At 39.6% G+C, this 23,269-nt stretch overlaps 1 protein-coding gene across 3 annotated transcripts in view; it reads right to left on the minus strand.

The window, feature by feature from the left end:
- Positions 1-1,218: 1,218 nt before the first annotated feature.
- The window catches only part of SETBP1 (SET binding protein 1), a 378,322-nt gene continuing 356,271 nt past the window's right edge, over positions 1,219-23,269 (minus strand). For 2 of the 3 annotated variants that reach the window (XM_049697762.1, XM_033421334.2), the window contains one exon: positions 1,219-6,603. In XM_049697762.1, the coding sequence (XP_049553719.1) occupies positions 5,978-6,603 (626 nt within the window). In that variant the 3' untranslated portion in view covers positions 1,219-5,977. The remainder of the gene's footprint in view (positions 6,604-23,269) is intronic. The other variant, XM_033421335.2, reaches the window with a different exon arrangement.

Here is a 23,269-nt window from a genome sequence, read left to right on the forward strand (position 1 = left end):
GAAGCTGGTGGGAGGAGATTAGGGACATTCCTGGAAGTCCTTGCTGATTTCAGAAATACCAACAGTCTAATGAAAGAAAAAAGACTATATAATGCTTTAAATTCTCCTGGTTCAGTGCAAGATAGTTGGCAGAGGAGAGGGAAAAGAGGCGAAATTCTACTTTGATAGTTTGCTGACTAAATTCTCTGAGTCTCAGGAGACTATCTAAAGCATTAGGACTCCAACCATCCCAGAGGCTGCCCTCATAATCTACTCTTGAAGACCTATTCATTCCACTAGATTTCAGTTATTCCACTGTGCTTGCTGCAAATACCAAAAGTCATAATAAATGTCACGGTGGGTCAGGTTGATGGTTAGGGACGCAGAGCTGCTTATAACATTTCCTACTTACCTTGCTGGCTTTTTAAAGCGGTGCATCAGAAGATAAAGCAAGAACCAAAAAATACGTAAATGTATGTATGTTTACAAGTTCTCAAAGTAGAATGTGCAACTTACACTTTTAAAAGGAGTTTTAAAACCTATTTCTGAATGTAAACTAAAAATTAGAACAGAAAGAGTAGGAAGAGAAGAAAGTGCCACGTCAAGGGCTCCACCCTTCTTCTGATACCCCATCACTCTTCTACCAATTGCCATATTCTGCTTAGAACTATAGTTCATCTTCCACATGCAGACCTTGTAAGTTCCTTCAGAGCAAGGATTGTGTATTCCTGGATGCTGCCCTTAGGGTCTTTCTCAGACCGGTAGGCTTTGGATAGGAGATCCGTAACTGCCTGTGGTTGATTAAATAGCCTTTCCTAACACTCCAGTCAAATTTTAAGGCCAGCCAGAGATCCATCCTTCAGCTATCTAACACCACGGGATATTTAGTAAGAAGGCCTTAACCCCCAACCATACTGTTCTTCTAAAATTTTAGGATAGGATGGGTCTCCAACATCTTACACTACATTTGGATTGCTTTCAGCAGAGTTCTGACTGGTTCTTTGAATCAGTCTTGGCTTTATGTCCAGGTATAATATATTCTGAACAGTAACCCTGTAAATCAGACTCAAATCTTGCCCACAATGTACTTCCCAGAATCATACAAAAGGCAGAAATTTGGTAAGAATTTTCTCAATGATTCTATATCCAGTTGGTGTGAGCAAAGACCCCCAAATGCTGTTAAACTCCTTAGTGATGTGAACCAGATGGAAAATAAAACAAAAGAATTCACAACTCATGTTAGACTGAATTGAATGTCTTTAATTTCACACAATGAATAACATATGAATAGGATTAACTTTTTTTTTTAATAGTTAAGTGCTCTATACTGTGCTAACCTGATCTGGTAGCGAAAAAGACTGAGCTTTCTTTTAGAAAAAATGTTTAAAACCCAACATCTAAGACCATGGAGGAGCATGACAGTAAAGCATGCCAGATGTATCTACGCCTCAAATAACAGCAAGTCCATGTTCATTTTAAATGTACAAAAATGCTTTATGAATAAAAACTGTTACAAAAAGAACATTTCAAACAATGTACAATTTTTCTTGCCTCTATATTCAATAAAATACAAATACATTTTTTGTTCTAAAATATGTTTACATACAATCAAAGTAGAACATGCAAATTACACTTTAAAAAAGGCTTTTAAAAACCACTTATGAATACAAACTAAAAATTAGCCAGCACGACTTGTAAGACAATCTTGTGCCCCATTTTTTTCTTTTGAAATATATATATACATATTTAACACATCATGTGCATTTATTATTTAAGAAATAGATTTTTTTTAAAAAAGGAAGAAAAAGAAAGACACCAACCTAAGCTGGAACTGCCCTTCTGTGTTGACCAGTGGCAGCTCTTTTCAATTTTCCCCCCTTTAGTGTTTATTATACCTGGGCAAGTGGGCAAGAGATATCCAGGAAGTTTCTTCCTTGGTTGATATGTGCTTCTAAGACTGTTCCCCAAGTGACTGAGTCCAAGAAGGGAGGCAGACTCATCAGTAGGGCAAACTCTCCAAGAAACAAGAGGCAGGGGGAGCCTGGTATTGTGGAAAGAAACTTTAAAAAACTCCAAGAAAATGCTACGGTATATTACAGTTCGAGTTTCTAGGCACTGTGATGACATTATCTGTAAGCTCTGGCATTTGGACCATTGTGATACTATAGGGTAGTGTTGAGAATAATGTCTATATTTATCTACTTTTACATAATGTGAAGGACTGAAAATCCTGCAATGTAACACTTAAATGGCTTTTGAGGCATTTCAGATTCTGCCACCCACCCCACCCCCCTCCATGCTACAGTTGGCATTTAAAGGCTTTGGAAATATATGTATAGATTTTAGACAGTTCCCAGGTAAATCTTCCTAGTGGTAGGGAAAAAATATTCTCCAAAAGCTCATTATCTGAATATTGTCGGGTAATAAGCTGTAGGAGTGGGATTTTCTACTTAAGTCCTAAAACCAAATCCTTTATGATCTCCATGTAGTACATCACCTTATACTATAATTCTGTCACCACTTGCTTATCATATTTACAGACCCAGCAATGCCCAGAACACAAACTCCGACTGCCATCGGCCATGGCCTCCCACTCCGGACAGCAGCCAAGTTAACAGGCTAACCCTGTCGGCCCTCAGTCACCTAGTCGGGGCTGTCAGTGGCTGTTGAGTCCCAGGCCTGCCAGGTCACCAGCCAGCCCAGACACGCCCTCCTTTCCTTCGCCCCGTCTTCCTCCGGCTGTAGCCGGAGCAGTGCTGTTAGAGGAAGTTAAACTCTGTTCCTCTCGTTTGAGATGAGGGGCTGAAAAGCAAGTGGCTCCCCAGCCACTTAGGAAGGTGGATCAGAGACCCATCATCACCTTCAAGGTGGTTTTTATACAGATTTCATTCTTTGCTCACCCCTAATCAGATTCCCTATAAGTGGGTTCATGCCTGCTTGCTGAAGGCAAGTATTCCAGGAAACAGAAAAGAAAATGAAGGAATTTCTCTTATTATGAAATACTTTTGGATCTGTTTATGGAGCCTCATGCATCCCAAATGACATTTTCTCTAATAAATATGCAGCCACAGAAGGCAGTGTTGGGTGGCTACAGACCTCCACAACGTGGATCAGGAGAGCTGGGCTCTCATCCTTGTTCTGCAACCAACCAGATGTGAAACGAGACTGGCCCAATGTTGAGTCTGGACAGGAGAGGAGAGGCTAATGCAAAGTGGGTAGTTAGAAAATGAGGAAATGGTCATACTAATAAGATGGGTTAGGTTAATGGAAAGCAAAAGAAAAAATAAAAGTAATGTGATACTGAGGGAGGAGCTTGATGGGAAAGAGGGGAAGCCCTGCAGGTGACTGGACTTGCTTCCACCTCCAAACAGCGGGTTAGCCTATCTCAGTTTTGCTCCTCTGCAGTTTTTCAATCTATCCTTAGGATCATAAATGTAGAGGATTTGCATTTGACTCACATGACAACTGTAGAACTGAATTTACATATAAGGTGCAAGTCTGCTGTATCTCTCCTGGAATACCTTTCGTTGGTTTGAAAATTCTAATGTACCCTAATTTGAAATTTCTCACCTACTAGAGGTTAATGCCAATTAAGCTTTAGGTCCTTCCTTAAGAAGCTTAGAGAGTGCCAGCTTATTCCCCTCTGCAGGAAGACTTAGTCTGCTCACAGATTTGGTTGGGGAAAGAGTACAACACTGGAAGGAAGAGGGGCAAAAGAAAGAATGAAATCAATTATTTTCAAAATCCAAAAAGGAGAAACCACTTTATGGCCTAATTGAAATGAAAATGGTTGCTCTTTCATAGCAATGGTGGGGTGAGCAAGGCTAATTTAAACCTTCCTCTTGAGTGACTTTGGAACCACTCAGACATGGCTTGGGAATGACAAATTGAAAGTGGTTGGTTTGATTTTGCTGTTCAACCTGTATGAAATGCCAAAGGTCAACCTAGGTCTCAAACTGAGTATCTATGATATAAGCTTTGAAGAACAGGAGAATGCACTCCTTTAAACTTACATATTGCTGGGATTAAATGCAACTGACCTAGTGGCAGCACATGATGTGAAGTCTGTGGTGACAGTGCAGAACAGGATGACTCTGTGGGTAATTTCAACCAACTGGTGGTGCCATGACAGAGCACTGATGTTTGCAAGCATATTAACCTGGGATTTTAAAGTTTACTCCCATAGATAACCCATCCCTTATTCTCCTATGTTCCCAACAAAAATCCTTCTTTCGCTAAGGAAATAATGTTGTGTTCTGAAGTAATAATATGATTTCCTGCCGTTTGCAATTTCCTGTAAAGAAACTTAATTTGGAGGTAAACCAGATATTCTAATTCCCATTAGAAAATTTAATTCTGTCTCTCAGTGTCTCTTTTTATAATCTATCATACCAGGTATTTGATGTCTTAGGAAAGGTAAGGGGAGGAGTGAGGGAGGAAATTGAAAATACTTTGAAATTTCCACATCTGACTTTTAGAGAACATCTATGGCAATGGAATAACTTCATATTCATTCTGAGTTTCTTAACATGTTTTACTTGGGCTGTGGAGGTGGATAATAGAGATGGAATATCTGTCCACACTAAACCAATGGCTAGAGTACAACTTGGATGAGAAATGTACAGTCGAAACTGACCATTTAAAAGACGATTTGTCACACACAGTTTGCATCCATGCAGACTGATAGATTTATAATTACATTATGTACAAAATGTTTCAGTTTATTAAGGCAACCACAACTTGGATACTTTGTCCAAGGTGGTGTGATACTATTGGAGTGGTGACACCCTTTGAGCATTTTCTTTTTTTTTTTCCCAGATAAGAACACTTACTCCCATTTGCTTTTATGAAAAGAGACAATGTACTTCTATTGTCTTTTTGTTCCCTTTTTTCAATGACCTTTGATAGTTATTTGTATAAAAAAAAATCCACATACCAAGGCATTGCTAGACACTTGTCTTTCTGTGGGTCTGGGGTTTCAATTTTTGGTGATTTGTCAGCTATCCCATTTTCTATGGTGCATTAAAACCATTTTATTCTGCCTGTTCTTTGCTGATATGTTTTAAGTATAAAAATAACCTGGTTGACACCTGGGTCAATGTATCTTCGGATGCTCTAAATCACTTATTTTTAAAAGGCTCTATTGATACTAAGTATTTGTTTCACAATGACTGAAGTTCAAAGCCAAGTTCCTTGGGACAGCATGCCAAGGGTGAACATTACAACACAGGTAAGGTTTGCATTATTTAGGTGTGTACCAAGTTAAAGAAGGCAGCAAGTAAGTTAATGAAAAGGCATATGGGAGTACAATGGGCAAAGAAAAAGTAGGAACAGATGATTCTAAAAATCATTATATGTGTGATAGAGGAGACACACAGAAGAATTATGAATGCATGTCTAAGGTTGCCTATCACTACAATTCCACCCTCTGATGACGAGTCCATCTGAGAAACTGTATTGTTAACGTAAAGATTCAGGTCACCTGAAGATGATGTTGGTGCCCCAAAGCCTAGCCGAGCTTGAAAAACCAAAAGAAATAAAAACCAATTAAATGGAAGTGGCTTACAACAAAGCCAGCTGAGAAATTTGCGGCTTTTCTACCCTTGGAATGTTTCCTAATTGAGGGTGTTCCCCTTTCAATTTTCCTGGCCAGCAAATGCAACGGAATCAAGGGCGCACCTTGGATGCGGGAGGTCTGGCGGCTGTCGGAGAGCACCACCGTCTTTCTCCTCCTTGATGGGTCTTGTGCTGCCTGTCAAGGATCTAGCCATACTGAAGTGCCCCTTGGCTGGGAACTGCTGTAAAGCACAGACACACTTCTTTTGAAGACGTTCCCCTGCTTTGCTTTCCCAAGAGCTCCTGAAGGCTCAACCCCGTCATCTGGCCCGAGTCTGCCTGCCCAGCTTCGGGAGAGAAGGGCATTCGGACCCAGCCCCGGCTCACTGCACTTCCAATGCGTCAGTCTCCCCAGCCCCAGGTTCTGACGCCCAGGCCCACCCTAGGGAAGGACATCGCTCTCACTCCCTCGCGACTTCCTCTGCCTTTTAGCCTTCACCTCCTCTTCCTGGGGAAGGGGCTGCTGCGGGGGCGGCTGCTGCGTGGGCTGGGCCGCAGGCTGAGGTTTGTGTTTCCTCTTCCCGCCTCCTCTGGGGGTCTTGGGCAAAGGGGGCGGCGGGGGTGGCGGCGGCGGCGGCGGCGGCGGTGGGAGGGGCGGGGGCGGTGGCGGGGGCAGGGGAGGAGCCTCTCGGGCCATGTGGATGACCGCCTCGATGGTGGCCATGATGGTGTCTTGGCTGGCGGCCGGCTCCAAGACAAGCGGGCTCAGGCTCGGCTTCTGACCCCTTTTGCTGGGAAGGTCGATGCATTTTTCCAGCACCGGCATTTGGTCTCTGGAGTCCTCATCGAACTGCGTGGGCTGCTTCCGGGGACGCCCTCTCCTCTTCTTGACGAAGTTGTTGCCTGTCTTTGATTGTCTCTGCAGCCGCTTGGCCTTCAGGATCTTGTTAACATGGTCCAGGTTCTTCTTGGTGGACAGAATCTTGGTGTAGTTGCACATCTTCCGCACCTCGCACTGGATGGCTTCGATCTCCCGCCGCTTGAATCGCTTCTTCAGCGAGGAGCTGGCTGCGGGAAGGGAAGAGAGAAGAAACTGATTACAGGATGCCAGACTGCCTTAAACCTAGTCTTTTCAGTGACAGCTGGCATTATATTTGGCTATGAAGATTATGGAAAATTAATGCTGTAACTATGACGCAGTACCCACTATTTCTTCTTTTTCCTTTATTAAAATTAAAAGTAATAAAAATAAACATGGGTTGAATATTATGTGTACAAAGCATTTCATTATTTCAGTCTCTACAACAATCCCATGAAATACACTTGTTCCCATTTTTAAGTTTGGAAACTGAGGCTCACACAATGTAGGAAGATCTACCATGGAAATGAATGTCAGAATCACAATATAAATTCTCCCATTACTTTCTCCTATCATAGCTTTTATTTTTTATTCAGCCCTTTGACATTTGATCTAATTCAATTTAGCATTAGGCTATACTTCATCTTTTTGTAAGAGATGCTGAATGGAAAAAATGACAAGCAGCCCTCTGGATCAAGCAATCTGGATCATTCATTTGTACCGTCAGCCTCGAAAAAGAGGTGCCTTGACCTGAACTAGAATATCTAACCGAACCTATTACATTTCTAACCCTCCTCCAATGACAGAGGGAGGATACTTTTCAGGAACACTCTATTTGGGATGATCCCATCTCTAATTTTTTCCCCAGTGGTCTGGACTTCTCAGCTTGCCTGATGATGTCCAATTGACCAAGTCTTTCTTAACTAGTTCATCTTCTGGAAACCCCAAGGGAAATACCAGCCAGGTGTTTCTGAATCATTTACACCCGTGCTACCGGGCTGTTGTTTGCAAGGAGCTCTTTTCATGTCCTGGTGGCCAGATGCGTCTCTATTTTATGAGCCAAACTTCTAGTCGCAGGAAGTCCTGTACTGCCGCCAGTAAATAGCCTTCAGAACTGCTTCATTTTGAAGTTCAGACACCATAAAGTGTGAATGGCTTCAAGACGCAGCAGACCTTTCCTCCTTCAGATCGTTCTTTCTCCTTGTATTGTTCACTAGAGGCAAACGTGTACATACATGTGTATACACACATAAACACAGGCACTCACACACGTCCTGATAACCCATCGTCACACTGGCTCCTCCCTCTGGCTACTTATAAGCTTAAGAAGTGTGTCCTTAGTGTTTGCTGCTGTGATTTACACTAAATGCTCATCCCCAAAGAAGCCCATGTAGTTGTCGTCAACCCTACGAAACGTTGCAGGCCTAAAAACAAATGTGTTTCATTTTAGCATCGTGGTTTGTTGTGTCACCCCATATTTTTTCAACTACTAGTGGACCAGAAGAATAAATATCTTAAGGGAGATGAGGAAAAAATGCTGAAAACAAAGACACTGCTGTCACTTACTCTTGGGCACTCCTGCTTGGTTCTTTCCCTGCTCTTCCCCATTTCTCTCTCATGTTGTGCCCGACACAGATCTCCCAGAAGGTTTTATTTGAAGTTATTTATGTCACAAGTTTCATGGAGTGGGAAGCTCTGAGTTCCACAGGACAGGCCAAAATGGTACTGCTTTTGGCCAAAGGTCATTGTGAGACTTACTGTGCAATGAATAACTACTGAGCAATCTTTAAAATAAGTTATAAAGATCAAAATAGAACAAAGCCAGAGTGAGCTTCTGGCTACAAAAATAAAATTTTTGTACTTAGTGTTGTAAAAGGAAAAGCTTGCTTGATTTTAAGTTTTCAGATGCAGAGACCGACTTTTGTTGGTCTTTATGTCCCTCACAGGGCATAGCATGGTGCCTTGTACATGGAAGGGATTTAAAAACTGTTTCTCCACTGATGAATCACACTGATTGTTGCTGCCTTATAATGATATTCTTCTCTAAAGGAGTTTTAGTTTGGATTTTTAAATCGACCATTGCAAATATAGTGACACTAAGAGCAGGTCTCCATGTCAGAGCTAAGCCATTTACCTTGTCCACAGAGTTCATGAAGAAATGAAAACTAGTCAGAAATAAGCCACAAAACATTTGGCATTATTCCAAATAAAAGTTCCACTTGCAGTTTACCTTCTTTTTAGTTTATATCATCCAAAGAGAAGAAAATGCTATGTGACACATAATACAGCATGCAGGTACAAAGTAAATCATTTTGGGCAATTAGTTGGCAATTCTTGACTGAGTAAAGCTTGACTGGAAAACTCCGTGAGCTGAGCTGGAGATCATTTGGGGCAAATACAACCAATGGATATTTCTTCTCAGTACTTTTATTTTTTAGCATGAAATGTCAAACAAACAAAAAGGAACCTAGTAGATAATTCCATATTCAATAATTTGTTAGATGCTGCATAATTTTTTATTAGGCCCTTGCATTGAAAAGTGATTATGAAAAATTTATTCTGATTACTGTAAACCTACCAAACAATAATAAAAATATCATAACCAACTCTTTTGTACCCACCATTCACATTTAATAAACATTAACTTTTCTCCATACATGCTTTATTTTTTTGTTTAAGAAAACATTTTAGAGTCAGCTAAGTCAGTGCTCCATCATCAATTCCATTTCCTTTCCTTTCCCTGCTTGAATTTGTGCTTTTACTGCATATATGTGAACCCATATTGGTAAAAATTAAAAGTCTGAAACTACCTAATGTGTATAATTCTGTAAGGAAGTAGGAACACTTGCAGAGTGTTGGCAGGAGAGCAAATTGACACAATCATTTTGGAAAGCGATCGGGCAATAACTACTAGAGTTGAAGATGGGTGTGCCCAGTGCCCCAGAGATCCCAAGGCCAGGTCACCTCTTTTGCTCATATGTAACAGGAGGCCAAGGACATCCCTTGAAGCTCAGTGTATGTTACAGAAGACTTAAAACAATATAAATATTAATTAAAAAGATAATGAAGCACTGCGATACATTCAAACAATGGAATATTGTATACACGTCTGTTAAAAGGAATAAAATACATATAAATATATCAACATGGTCAAATCTAAAAAAAAAACTTGAATAAAGCAAATAACAAAAGTATTTGTAAGCATATCATTTATGTAAATTTAGAAATACACAGATCCCTTGAATTTTTATTTCATTTTCAATATCCAGACGTGAAGGTTTAAAGTGACCCCAGTGCAGATTAACTGTGAGTCAAAGACTGGGTGGATGAGATTTCAACACTTCTTCCCTCCAAAGCTACCTTATGGGACTTTATCAAGTCTCTAGAGTAGCGTTGTCCTATAGAAATTCTGCAGTGGTGGAACTGGTCTATATCTATGCTGTCCCATACAGTAGCCACTAGCCACATGTGGCTATTGGGCACCTGACATATGGCAAGTGATTGAGAAATTGACTCTACATTTAGTTGAATTTAAAGTTAAATAGCTACATGTGGTTAGTGGCTACCATACTGGGCAGCTCAGGTCTAGACCTAAGTACCGCGGAATACAGAGGACACACCAAGATCCATTCAGTAAAGCACAGTCTGTGGGAAGCTCAGGGCAAACAACCTGGTGCCTTCAACAAATAAGTTGCGAGGTTGGGGGGGAGGGTGGAACTGTAAATTAAAAGAGAGAGGAGATAAAAAGATCATATTTGGATACCAATTTAAACAATCTGTCAAAAGAGATATTTTATAAATTCATGGAAATTTGAATAATGTCTGGGTGTTTCTTGATATTATATAATTATTGCTAACTTTCTTAGGTGTGATATTGCATTGTGATCATTTTTCAAAGTACCTGTCTTTTAGAAATATATACAAAATTATTAATAGATGAAATCATATATCATCTGGGACTGGCTTCAAAATAATAAGGGAGGGAGGAGGGGAGTAGAAGTATTCCTAAAACAAGACTGAAATGAGTTGATTATGTTGAAACTGAGTGACGAGCACACAGAGGTTTATCATGCTATTCTGCTACTTTGGTATATACTTGCTAGTTCCATAATACATGGTTAAAAAATATAAATGATTAGTGTCAGTAAAACATCTTTCTCAGGATGTTAGGACTGGCGGGGGGTGGGGGTGCTCTGGTTTTCATTTTCTTGGGCTTTATTTCACCTAAATAATTTTAGAAGAATAAATGTCCTCAGTAAAGGGCATGCATAATCTCCCTAGAAAACTCCTGCTGGTAGCTGCCCTCCTGGCTGAATGGGAGGAAAGAATGAATGAGCACTGTGCGTTTTATGTTGTGACCAACTGCATAAACATATGTCATACTCCTATCTCCACTGAGGGCCTCAAGTGTTAAGACTTAATATCCCTCTTTCTTTTTCACATTACACTTTTTGAGGGGTTTCACATCTACTAAACATCTGAATTTTATTTTGTCCTGTATGTATTATCCAAATTTTCAGTGTAGGCTCATTACTTCGTGTGTGAACAGCACCAGAGTGCAGGTCAGTAGGAAGGGCTCTGGGCAGGGACAGCTGGAAACCAAGCTGAACTAGAATGAACCTCTTAGCCCCTCTGGGTCTCTCTTCATCTATTACACTGAACAGTTAGACTAGATGCTTCTGTATTTAAAGATTGCTATAATTCTTACCTATACTCATTATCTATTGCCTTACCAAAAGTGAGGTGGCTTTCTACGACATTTATTTCATCTAATAATTTTGAAATCCTACTGTGGTGGAGAGGAGGGCTTTGGACTTGGCAGGGTTTGATATTCACAAATCTTTCTCCTTACTGCTTATGATTTCACTGTTCCTCTAAATGTTAACAGATTTTTCTCTCTTCAAATTGTTTCATTATTAGACAGTAATTTCTGGGCTCTTGCACCAAGATTGATTCCATATTTGCTCTCCTTCCTATAATTGTCCTATATCTTGCCTGTTCTTTGTTAGCCTTAAAGAATAATTATGAGTGGCCAAGGCAAAATATGAATTCATTTCTTCGTAACTCTGCAATGCAAATCATCTTGTAGACTTTTTCTGTACCTAAAATTGCCATGCAAATGATTGAGTTGGTTTTGATCCAGATCTAGATTTTCTCTTTGCTCCCATTATCAGATGATTGGCTCATCAGTGTTTGTTGATTTTGCTACTTCTTTTATGATAATCAAACACTGGACTTATCACTGCTTTTGCACACTGACTTTATACAGATGTTGTGTAAGCACTGTGAGCAAGGTAAGGGCTAATGAGGCTTAGCTGTATAGAAGTTCCTAAGAAATAGGTGCTAATGGTTTGGAGACTTTGCCCATGTGTAAGACACATTCTAGTTTTATAAAGTTTTGGATGGGTCAGAGAGGGAGGCAAATTTATCTCTAGACTAATTAGAATTTTTCTTGCTGTTTGAATTGGGAAGGTAGAGAAATATTGGGGACTGCAGAACTGCCCGGAGTGGAGTTGCCCTCCAGACGGACAGGGCTGGAGAACCATCAGCCTCAGTCAAGGCACAGAGCTGCACTGTGAATTGCTTTGTATGCTGATACTTAGAAGATTCTTCAAAGGCAAAGGCCATGTCTTCCCTCTGTACTCCCAGTTATTCACACAGCAGTACAAGATTTGGTATGTAGTACATGGGCAGCAAACACAAGTTCAAGAGAATTCAACTGTTTAATGTTCTCCCATGAAAATGTGCATTTTTTTGGATACTTTTGTACTTAACTCAATAATTATCTCGTTTTCCAAATGCTGCTTTTTATTTTCTAATGGGATATATGAAGCAACTTGCCTTGGCAAGCAATCTTTTTTCCTTTTTCCTTAGAATTTAAATTAACCTTTGTGTCCTGGTCTTAAAAGCTCGTTTGAAAAAGATGGCAAGTAGCCTTCGCTGGTGAGGCTTCTGGTGGTCAGAGCACATCAGAAGAGTCACTGCCAGTCATCAGCACACGTGCTATATACCACTGCTTTCCAATTTGAAAGCCATAATTTAGAATTAAGTGTTAGCAGATGTGGGGCATTTGTCACGATAGAATGGTACTTCCATTCTGTTCTTAAAGTCACCTTAGTACAGTTTGGGGTTTCTCTGAAAATGTGACTAGCTTGTTTAATGCACAGTAACTGCTTGACTTTTTTTTTTTTTTTTTTTGCGGTACGCGGGCCTCTCTCTGTTGTGGCCTCTCCCGTTGCAGAGCACAGGCTCTGGACGCGCAGGCTCAGCGGCCATGGCTCACGGGTCCAGCCGCTACGCGGCATGTGGGATCTTCCCGGACCGGGGCACGAACCCGTGTCCCCTGCATCGGCAGGTGGACTCTCAACCACTGCGCCACCAGGGAAGCCCACTGCTTGACTATTAAATGACAGCTTCCTCTTAGGGGTTTATTGTGAAAGAACATTCCATCTCAGCTGCAATGGATTAGGAGACCCTGGTCTTTGTTTTGCTCCTATTTCACATTTCTCCATGGGAAACGTGAAGGTAGGAGGTGAGGAGCGGTTCGACTGATGGAGAGGTGAAGCGGTGGGTGTGCACCTGCATGTTTATGTGTGGGAGCTCCTCTCTGCCTCTCCAGATCTGATCCTGTTCTAAATTGGCAGCCTCTCAAGTGGGGTGCATGTTCCCAAGGAGGAAACTGGGCTGCAATAAAGACATATTATTATATAAATTATTTTATATAATAATATTTTTGTATAAGTATATAAAATATATAAAAATATATTTTATAATATACATATTTTATGTAAATATATGTACATATATGTAAAAATATAAATTTGATGTATTTAACTTTATTATATATACATTTTTATATAATATATAATTATATACATTATTTTAATTTATATTATTTATATCTTATCTGAAAAATAAGAACTAAGTTAAGCATTCTAATGCTTACTATATGAAGCGATGGTGGGTGATGCCCTTATTTGGGCTGCACGATGTGTCACCTGTCACAGTTGGGCATGAGGTTCCTGGGAAAAGAAGAGACCACATGCATTCAAGAGGCTGATGGCATCCCATCAGTTTATTCCCTTCAGGTGTTGTCAGGTCCTGAACATGGTTTAGAAAATTAAGATCTTTAAACAATAAAAAAAACTTTAACAAAAAATAAAAATACTTTGTAATGAGGTCAGGAATATCCATGAAATATGTTATATACCACAGAGAGTTTTATTGGTTGCCTTGCAGCAAACTGTATAAAAGAGTTGCTATTTTCAAAGACAAATTTGGCAATTTTCTTCTACTTTGAGAGAAGTGTTCTAAATGTTTTCACCTTCTCAGTGCTGTCAATGGGCTGTCTGTAATGTTACCTAGCAGTTGTCAAAAAACAAAAAAACCCCTTAATGTCCCTTTAGGGCAAAATGGGCAAAAAGTAACTGCTTTTAGAAGCAAACTCATACTATGGAGACAGCATTTTTTTAAATTGATTGGAAATATTTCCATTTTTGACAATTTTGTTGCTGAAAATGATATTATAACCTATAACATCCTTAAATATGCAAATTAAAAAAATCTTGTAAACAGAGTTAACTTCCAAATGAAGTGTTTCAGAGATTTGAACTCATTAAAAAAATGCAATGTCTTTTGAAATGCAAGACCATCTGACTGTTAATAAAGGAAGTTGGTTAGTTGAATTTCAGCAAAAAAACCCTTTACTTAATTGATGGATGGGATTGAAAAAAACAGTATTATGATTTAAGCAAAATGATATGCTTTCTCCTTTTGGATCTACATTTATGTGAAATATCCTTTTAACCTACAACATCTACTAACAAGTATTGAAACAAACTGAATTTGAAATGAGACCTTCAAATTGCTTAATCACAAGTGTTAGAAAAACCCCAAGATTTTCAAAAAGAAGTATTCAAACTCAATCACTTGGTCCTCTCTGAACCTTATTCAAAATATTAATATTAGTAAAAATTTGTTTCATTAATAATACAGTTAAATGAAATTTAAATTTATTTTAAGAATATTATTTATTTCAGATTTATCTCACCTTTTAAAGTTTACATTTTAAAAGATGAGTACACATATTCTAAATATGTATTTACATGTGGTAACTTCAAAATTATGTTACCAATATCATTCATGATAAAAAATTTGAACTGCTTAGAAGTTTTCCTTTGTTTTCCTAGACTCTTGAAGATTTCATTCATGCAGTATTTAATCCTAGAGGAATTTAACTTTCTATGAGGGCAAGGCCTAAGAAGCCATTAAAGCTTCTTGAAGACAGCATGTGTTCTTTGTACCCCTCATAACAAAGAGCACAGCTCCTTTCTCATAGTAGATGCTTGATTAATATTTCCTGCTAGATCATTTCAGATTGTAAATCCTAGAAGCCAAAGCCTAATATTAATCTTCCTATTCCCTAGAGCACCTTTAATTGAATTGCATGTAATTCCAAGGCAGTCAAGAGTGTCCCATCCATGGGACTCTGGAATGGGATTTGATGCTGACCTCCTTTATTCGGTAAGGCAGTTTTGTGGTCCTGGTCCCTAGGTTTTCAGAATCCTTCAGTTTTCTGACCACAGGGTAATAATGCCAGTCATTTCATGAGCCTGGAATTTGGACAAACCAGCTATGGCTTTGGACAGATAAAGGCAGTGGTAACTTGTCTCCAGAGACTAAGATTTGCAGAGACTAAGATGAATAAGAACACTGCCAGATTGTTCAGAGAACCTCTAAGGAAGGGAACCAGGGCTTTGGCCTGAGAAAGCTGGGTGAAGGGTGAGAGTTCAGAGATCAGAGAACTAGAAACAGGGGCAACTGTATCAGCCTCTAAGGTGCACTGTGCATATTATTAGTAGGAATTGCCCAGGATGAATCCACAGAAGAATTTTAACTCTGGGAGTTTTTCTGGGGGTGATACTTATTAGAGTCAGATTGGGTTGGCGAGGAGTGAATTGTGAGTGGTGGCACTCATAAACTGAGGAATACTAGGGACATTTAACCCCTCTCTGTTTCAATCAACTCTGGCTTTTGTATGTTGCATGTAGCTCAAGCCCCAGCAGACTGACTAGACAACGTGAGAGGCTGGATAGAAATGCAGTTAATGCCAAAAAGTTTGACGCTACATCTGTTGAGTCTCACAGCATGCCAGGTGGTCACACGGCGGGGGTGGTTGCACGCTCTCAAAGGGCTCTTTATATTTCTTCTTTCTTTCCTCTCAAATGTGGCATAGCAGTATCCTTAACCATAAATACCATCCCTTATATAATACTCCAACTATTGTAGATGCATGTTCATACTTGATTGTGAGAGATTTCCTTTCTTTTAAATTTGGGAAAAAAAATTAGAAGAACAAAGAATAATGTAACAAACATGCTCTCATGAAAATTTTCACATTTTTAATATTTAGGCTCAGATGAAATAAATCCTTATCGACCGTGCTAGAACTTCAAGAATTACATCAAATGGTTGGTATTCATGTTCTGTTTTCTAACTGGACTTAATAATTGCATTTGTTTACTTAAAACTCAGACTTTTGTTTACAATCTGTTTACAATTTGTTTTGTTAGAAAACATATTGACCAGGACGTTAGGAGAATGAAGTTCTCATCGTGACTTTTCACCCCTCAGTTCTCTGCTTTCAGACAAATCTCTTAATTTCTTGGCAGGACCCTTACTTCAGAATAAATATGATTCTGTAAAAATAATTATACACCTCCAAGTCTTCTCTGTTCTAGGTAAAATATCCTCAATTCCTTCATCTGTGTCTCATATGAGATTACTTCTAGGCTATATTCCATTTTGATTACCTTCCTCTGGAGATTTAATCATCTGACAAATCCCACCTTAAATTTTGGTGCCCAGAATTGAACTGATTTTCCAAGTATGAAGTGATGAATGCATAAGGCACTACACTTCTATTAATGTTCTATTAATGTGAGCTACATTAAAAACAGACAACCAACAAAACAACCTGCATTTTTTTTTTTTGCAGCAATATCACACAGTTGGTTCATATTAAATGGAAGCTCAATTAACTCTCTTAAACACTTTCGTAAGTTTGGCCACCAAACTTGGCCATTGCTATGTGGAATTGGTTTTTGAGCTTAAAAGCAAGCCTTCTATTTAAATCTACAAAATTTAATTTTATTGGTTTTAGTCCATTGTGAAAGTCTGGAATCTTATTTTTGTTTTCTCAGAGAGGGTCCATGTTTGTGAGGTTTCCAGAGAGTCTGAATACCCTCATGTCAACCTTCCCTTTAATCCCTCTGGGCATGATTCATGTGACTCAAGCGCCTTCTACTATTTTTCTCTTTATTGAAGTTTTTCAAGAAAAAATGTCAATTTATACAATAAAATATCCCTGAATTCTTCATAACACCAGCAAGCAATTTATACCCATTGCTTTAGACTTTCATATATTTTTGTGTCTGGTTAGTAGACAATGGATGTACCACAGAAACAATAATTTTGCATAGCCTACAGGTGTATGCCCAACTCTATTATTTCTGCCAGAAAGGATATTGCATCTGACATTGCAGTGGGGAAAGAAATGTCTTACATTTTTCTTTTATCCAGAGGCAATTCTCCTACCCTAGTGGGAAAAAAAGAGAAAAAGACAAAACAATGCTAGGTGTGGTTCCAGTGCTTTCCAATTTCAGCTGGAATTCAGTGAAATAAAGTCCTCTTCCTAAAAGCCATGAAGTACTCTCATTTCAACGTTAATCTTTCTGGTCCCCTGTGCATTGCTTATATCTCTCTGATAGCACTTCACATAGTCTGTCCTGTTTTAAGATCATGGGATTAATCTGCATTTATCTCTTCTCTTAAGTTGTGTTTTCTTAAGGCACAAGGACCATATCTTAGCCATTCTTATGTATTCTTAGAACAAATATGGATTGAGCCCACTTTGTGCCAGGCGTTGTGCTAGGCACTCAGTTCCAACTTCCTCCTACTGGGGACCAGCACAAGCTCAGCTGACTTACTTGAAATGGAATCAATCCATATGACTCACCCTAAGCCAACACTTACCATCTATTTTGTAAAATCTGTGTGTAAAATAGAAAAGGATTTATTGAAGGGGATCCAAATCACTGTAAATTAAGCTAGATCTTCACATATTTTAGCGATTCCCTACTCTCCTCAGAGCACCACTAACTGTTTGGAGTATCCAAGCTATGACAAAAAGCACTGAAGTACTGTGAAATATAGACTGAAATCCAAACCACCCCATAGGAGAAGTGAAGCTTCAATGACAAAAACAAGTTTGGAACTTATTTAGCACCATTAAGAAAACCAGCTTGAACATTTAAGTCCACCGATTGATTAAAACAATGGGTCCCCTGGAAAAGGGAGACATGTACATATTATATATTAATTATGTAACACCAGAAATGAGAGAGACAGAGCCAGAGAGAGAGGAGGGGTGGGGGGTGGGGGGATGAATGGTCTTTTCATTGCTGAACATTTGGATCAGAATTATAATGGTTTATTGCGGGGGAGTGGTCACGTGCTCTCTTGGCAAATTATATATACATTCAAGTTGTGAGCACTATACCAGTAGGTTGGGGTTTTTGTTTTTGTTGCTATTGCTTTACCTTTTTTTTTTTTTCAAATATAAGCTTGGACAGACTTAACGCAGCAAATACTTCTCAATTTAAGATTTGACAATTTAACAGGAAAAAGCTCATTCATCATCTTTCCCTTTTAGAAACCATAAATTATTGGCTCATATACCATGTGGCTCGGATTCTAGGAAAAGTTAGTGTAAACAAACCCAAGTTACAATGAGTGGAGTAAGAGAGTGAGTCATAAACAAAACACAGACATATGCTCTCATATAAATAAGGGCCTGGATCATCAGCTTCCCAAAGTCTGCTTCCCATTAATTACACAACAAAATGAACTTTCCATATGTAAAGCCCAAATCACTTAACTCTGGCAACTTGTACGAGACAAAGACCAGGATTGGACCTAAAAGGCACTGACAAAAACCTGAATTTCAAAATAATGAAAGTTCTCTCAAAATATTTTCAGGTATTGGAGGGCAAGAAAATCCCTTGGAGGAGTGTTTCTGAGCACTGAAACTATTCCCAGCAACCCAGGAACACTGCTTGAGGCTGGTCTGATCCCCTGCTGAATTTAAAGGTAATATCAGGCTTACTCTCTTTTGTTCTGAGCTCTGTCATCTTTATGGGGCAAGTCCTGGGTCCAGGCCACACAGGGTGTTCACAGACATTGCTGGAATCACTGAACAGTTGAAATTCCCTCCATCAGTACTTTCTCTCTGTCCTTAGAAATTGTCCATTGGTACACAGACTCACGTTTCCTTATTGTTGTATGAAGGCTATCTGGTCTCTCTTAGTTTAAAGAGGTTTCAAGGAAACAGAACAATTCCTAGGGAAGAGGATTCTTCAACAGGTGAGAAACTTTGAGAGAGATGGTAAGCAGCTAAGTTCTCTCCTTTTGTCTCTTTCGAAAGTAGACCTCATAAAGCAAACTAATAGAGTTACTTACAAAGGACATTAAAATAACAGATGTCACATTTTAGGAGCTTGGGTGGGGGAGTGGGAGAAAAAGAATTTTTATTCTTTGCTGGGGGTGGGGTGGGGTGTACGTATTCTTGGGTCATTCATTTACTCAATGACTGTTTTTGTAGCATGTACTCTTTGTGTCGTACCATAGACCATACAAGGTAAGTGGGACAGCATCATCTCTGCTCTCATATGAAACTATGGGAAAGGGGGAGAATCTAATATTTTTGGAGAATCTATGGTGCAGTCTGCAGTACTTCACATATTTCCTCATTTAACTGTGATCACAACCATGTGAAGACATTACTATCTCTGTTGTACAGAGATGAAAACTGAGACCTCAGAGGTTATATAATATAATTATATAATTGCCCCAAAGAATTGCCCCCCAAAATTATATAATTGCCCCAAAGGACACATCTTAGAAGTCATGGACTCAAAGATTCAAGCAAGGGTTGCCCTATTTCAAAGTGAGTTTTATATCATATTTCCTTAAGAAGGCAAAAAAAGACAAGGAGCTGGACAAGAAATGAGAAAACCTGGGTTTCCTGTTAATTTTCTACTAATGACTGCATCAGAACACCAAATTTCTCTCAGTTTTACAATTTCAAAGGCCTTTTCTAACCGCCAAATTTCATAGTTGAATAACACAAGGTATTACTACAGATCACCTGCCCTACTTCTGCTAGACTAGGCCTTCTTGCATATTGTTTTGATCCTGCTGCTTTCTCCAGGTCAAATGCCTTTAAGCGTTCCCTATAGGGAGCCAGACAGCCAATATAATGAGTGAGGTTGGCCAGGATTAGGAAGAAAGGTGGGGGGAATAGGGGAGGACATGGGAAACTAAAGAGAATATGGCCCATCTAATGGGGCAAATGTTATTCTGTATCAATCATTGTTGCCAGGTAGGAATCTAAGCCCAAAGTTATCAGATAATATGAGTTTCAAAAAGCCAGAACTCTTGATTATTATGTAAATCTCCTGATGTTTACAATCTGCAGATTAATTTAAAAAAATGTATAAACCTGTGTAGGCCAATCAAAATACAACTGCAGACAGCTATTGGCCCATGGCTTTATTTTGATATCCCTGTCCTTCAGAAGGGTCACCATGACTCATTCTAGAATTTCAGGGACTCTAGGTTCTGACCCTAAACCTCTCTTCCAGCCTCATCTGCCATTATTTCCACATACACTCCTGTCTTAGAGATATCTGTGCTTTTAATTTGTTCCATCCTTAGAAGGCCATCTCAACTCTTCTCTTCCCAGATCATCTCAGTGTCCTAGTGTAATTAAATTACACCTAGGCCAGTATAATCTCCAGCTTTCCATTGAGAAGCTCATTCTGAAAATCCCATAGAACTTCTGAGTGAAGGGACACATTTATGTGTACAAGTTCCTCCTTCTTTGAATAAACACATACCCATGCACAGGTCATCTCAGCGTCCTCTGAGCTCCCTTAGTGCCCTTCAGTTGGAAACTAATGATTTCTTGGTTGCTAAATGATAGCTCTGTTAGTATCTGAGATTATTATTCAATCTATTAAGTTAAAAATATTACTTGGCCATCTCACGTCTTAGAGTCAGGCCTTCCCAAATAGTGTGAAAGTTCTCCTAGGGCAAGCACTAATCTTTACTTGTATGTACCATTGTGGCAGTTACTTAAAAAATATCTGACAATTTGTAACAAAGCCTTATAGAAGTTCCAGTAAGATGAGCTCAATATGAAGCCCTAAAAGGTAAGGGGGTGGGGTTTGACTGTGCCCTGAGATAAGGGTATTTGGAGGAGGTAGTGAGGATAAAACTTCTAAAGATAGTTAATGGGTATTATGATCCGAGTCATAACATGACTAAATTATGACTTAACATGATTAAATCCTGGAATGACATGACTTCATTTTTAACATGAGAGGGGGCATAAAATAGTGATCTATTGTTTTGAACATGGGATTGGTGCTGTTTCATTTCTTTCTCACCACTGCCTAAAAAGCAGAAATTATTTTTCTCATTTCACTGGTAAGGAAACTGAGACTCAGAAGTCTCATTTAGACTGTGACTCACCTAAGGAAATGAATTAAGTACTGCAGGCTATGCAGTAACACTGGTCCTTGAATTTCAAATGCAGTTTTCACTTTACGTCTGTGTGGTAGCCAGAAAGAGTCCAGGTTTCCTAATTCCTAGCAGGTAATATTTGTAATTCAGTTCACTTCTCTGAGCTCAATTTCCTCAGCTGCAACATGAAGGGGTTTGCAGAGATCCATTCTAGTCTATTCTAATCCAGTCTTGTCTAGTCAATTCTCGTTTAAGCAGCAGGAGAAGGAGGCCCCCTGGGAGGTGCTCTGGGATTATTCCAGTGACCCTCAAACGTAGAGTGGAGAGGGCTGCGGGTGAGTTATACCTCTCTCTGTGTCTTTCTGTCTGTCTCTTTCTCTTTGTCACACCTGTCTATTCTCTCTAAATTCTTTCTCCAGTCTCTTAGACTGACTTACAGTCTGCCTGGACCACTAAAGATCATTCTTAATGACGGTCATTACACAGTTCTTCCACGTTGCCTGAGGCCATTTCCACAGCAATAAGCAGGAAAGACCTTGTCCCCCCTCTCCACAGCTGGGCTCAGTATGCCAACTTCACTGGAACCAAGAAGTTTTTCAAAAACTCTCCATTAATTACAGGAAACCCAAAGCACTGTCCCCTCTTCTCATTAACACAGTTGCTTTCAGTTGCCACTACATTATCTCACCACCATTAAACCAACAATCTAATTAGACTTCTGGAAATGGAAAAAGCCAATGAATAAGGCAGGCGTGCCACTTTCATCTCAAAACTGATCATAAAATATTGTGCCCTTTTGTTCTCGTCCACATAAAATCTTCCCTGGAAGAGTGTCCTTTCGTTCTCTCCTATTTATAAAGAGGAGTTTGAATATTTGATATAAAATGAGTATCTTAACAGAAATTGCTTCATGTTTGGGAGGTTTTCTTTCCTGCATTTCTGAGCGTGGAGTCTCATTACAGTAATCGTACCCGACTCCCCCTGAGTGTGATGCCTCACAGCCAAACCTCCCACTGGGTTTCAATGGAGGTGTGAATGATACTATCACTGGGAAGAAGGTAAAATGTATTATTATCATTACTCGATTTTTAAGAGGGTCTGACTGTGGCAAGAGGTGGTTGGGAGTATAATCTGTAGAAAGCATGCAGAGAAGATAAATTGAGTTAAACTTCTCACAGACACGGCACTTTCCAACCTGTCATTAAACCTTCTGTCTTTCCTAAAATCTCAGCTCTGGAGAGAGAAAAATTAGTTAAGTCCAGTCCAGGCATGTTTGCCGAGTATCTACTATGCACTGAGCACTGCACGAGCTTCTTGACACCCAAGTATGATTATATGTTGCTTAATAACAGTGTTCCTGGATTTTGTTTCTCTTGTTTTCATCCCATTGAACCCAAGGTTCTGTGAATTCATGGGATACACAATACTCATTGAATGGGACAAATCTTAAATAGGAAATGGTTGCTGCCCTCAGGAAGTCAATACTCTGAACAGAATGCAAGACTAGCATATATAAAATAATTAAATTACACCTAGTCCAGTATAATCTCCAGCTTTCCATTGAGAAGCTCATCCTGAAAATCCCACAGAACTTCTGAGTGAAGGGAGACATTTATGTGTAAAATTCTTCCTTCTCTGAATAAACACATACCTATGCACTACACACACCATGCCATATAGGCTGACTCCTTAACTTGAAAATAATCTTCCCTGGAGGATATCCTGGTGGATTAGCCCGGAGCTAGTCTGCCGTTACTGAACAGAAGATTCTGGAGGCCCCAGGGGTCCCTTTCAGGTTGCTCCCTCTGCTGAACAGTCTCAGGATGGTTTGCTGTTTCTGGGGCTGCCATGGAAAATAAAGGCAAATCACTGCCTCTCAGCTCTAATAAATATCATGCTAGAGTATATGTTTTCATGCACCAGATGGTTTTGTGCAGGAAACAGTTGTTCAGTGCATTTTGATGAATACTTAATGATTAGCTGTTGTTTGCCCACCTCAGTGCTAGGTACTGGGGTTTCAAAGTCAAATAAGGCCTGACAATAGGGGAGTGGACAGTGCAGCATGAGACACAGACACTACATTAAATGTAGGGACCAGTGATCAACCAGCTTGTAGGGAGAGGAGCACAGAGGATGTGGTGTCTAACTTGGCCGTGGGGTGATTCTCAAAGTGGGTGTAAGGGAAGGCTTCCTAGAGTTGAAGGCACCTAAGCTGAGTTGTGAAGAGTAATCATGAATTAGATATCCAAATAGCTTGAGGAGTGGGTGAAGGAGACAGGAACATTCCAG

Source organism: Orcinus orca, chromosome 15 (assembly GCF_937001465.1).
Source record: "Orcinus orca chromosome 15, mOrcOrc1.1, whole genome shotgun sequence".
NCBI classification, from domain to species: Eukaryota; Metazoa; Chordata; class Mammalia; order Artiodactyla; family Delphinidae; genus Orcinus; species Orcinus orca.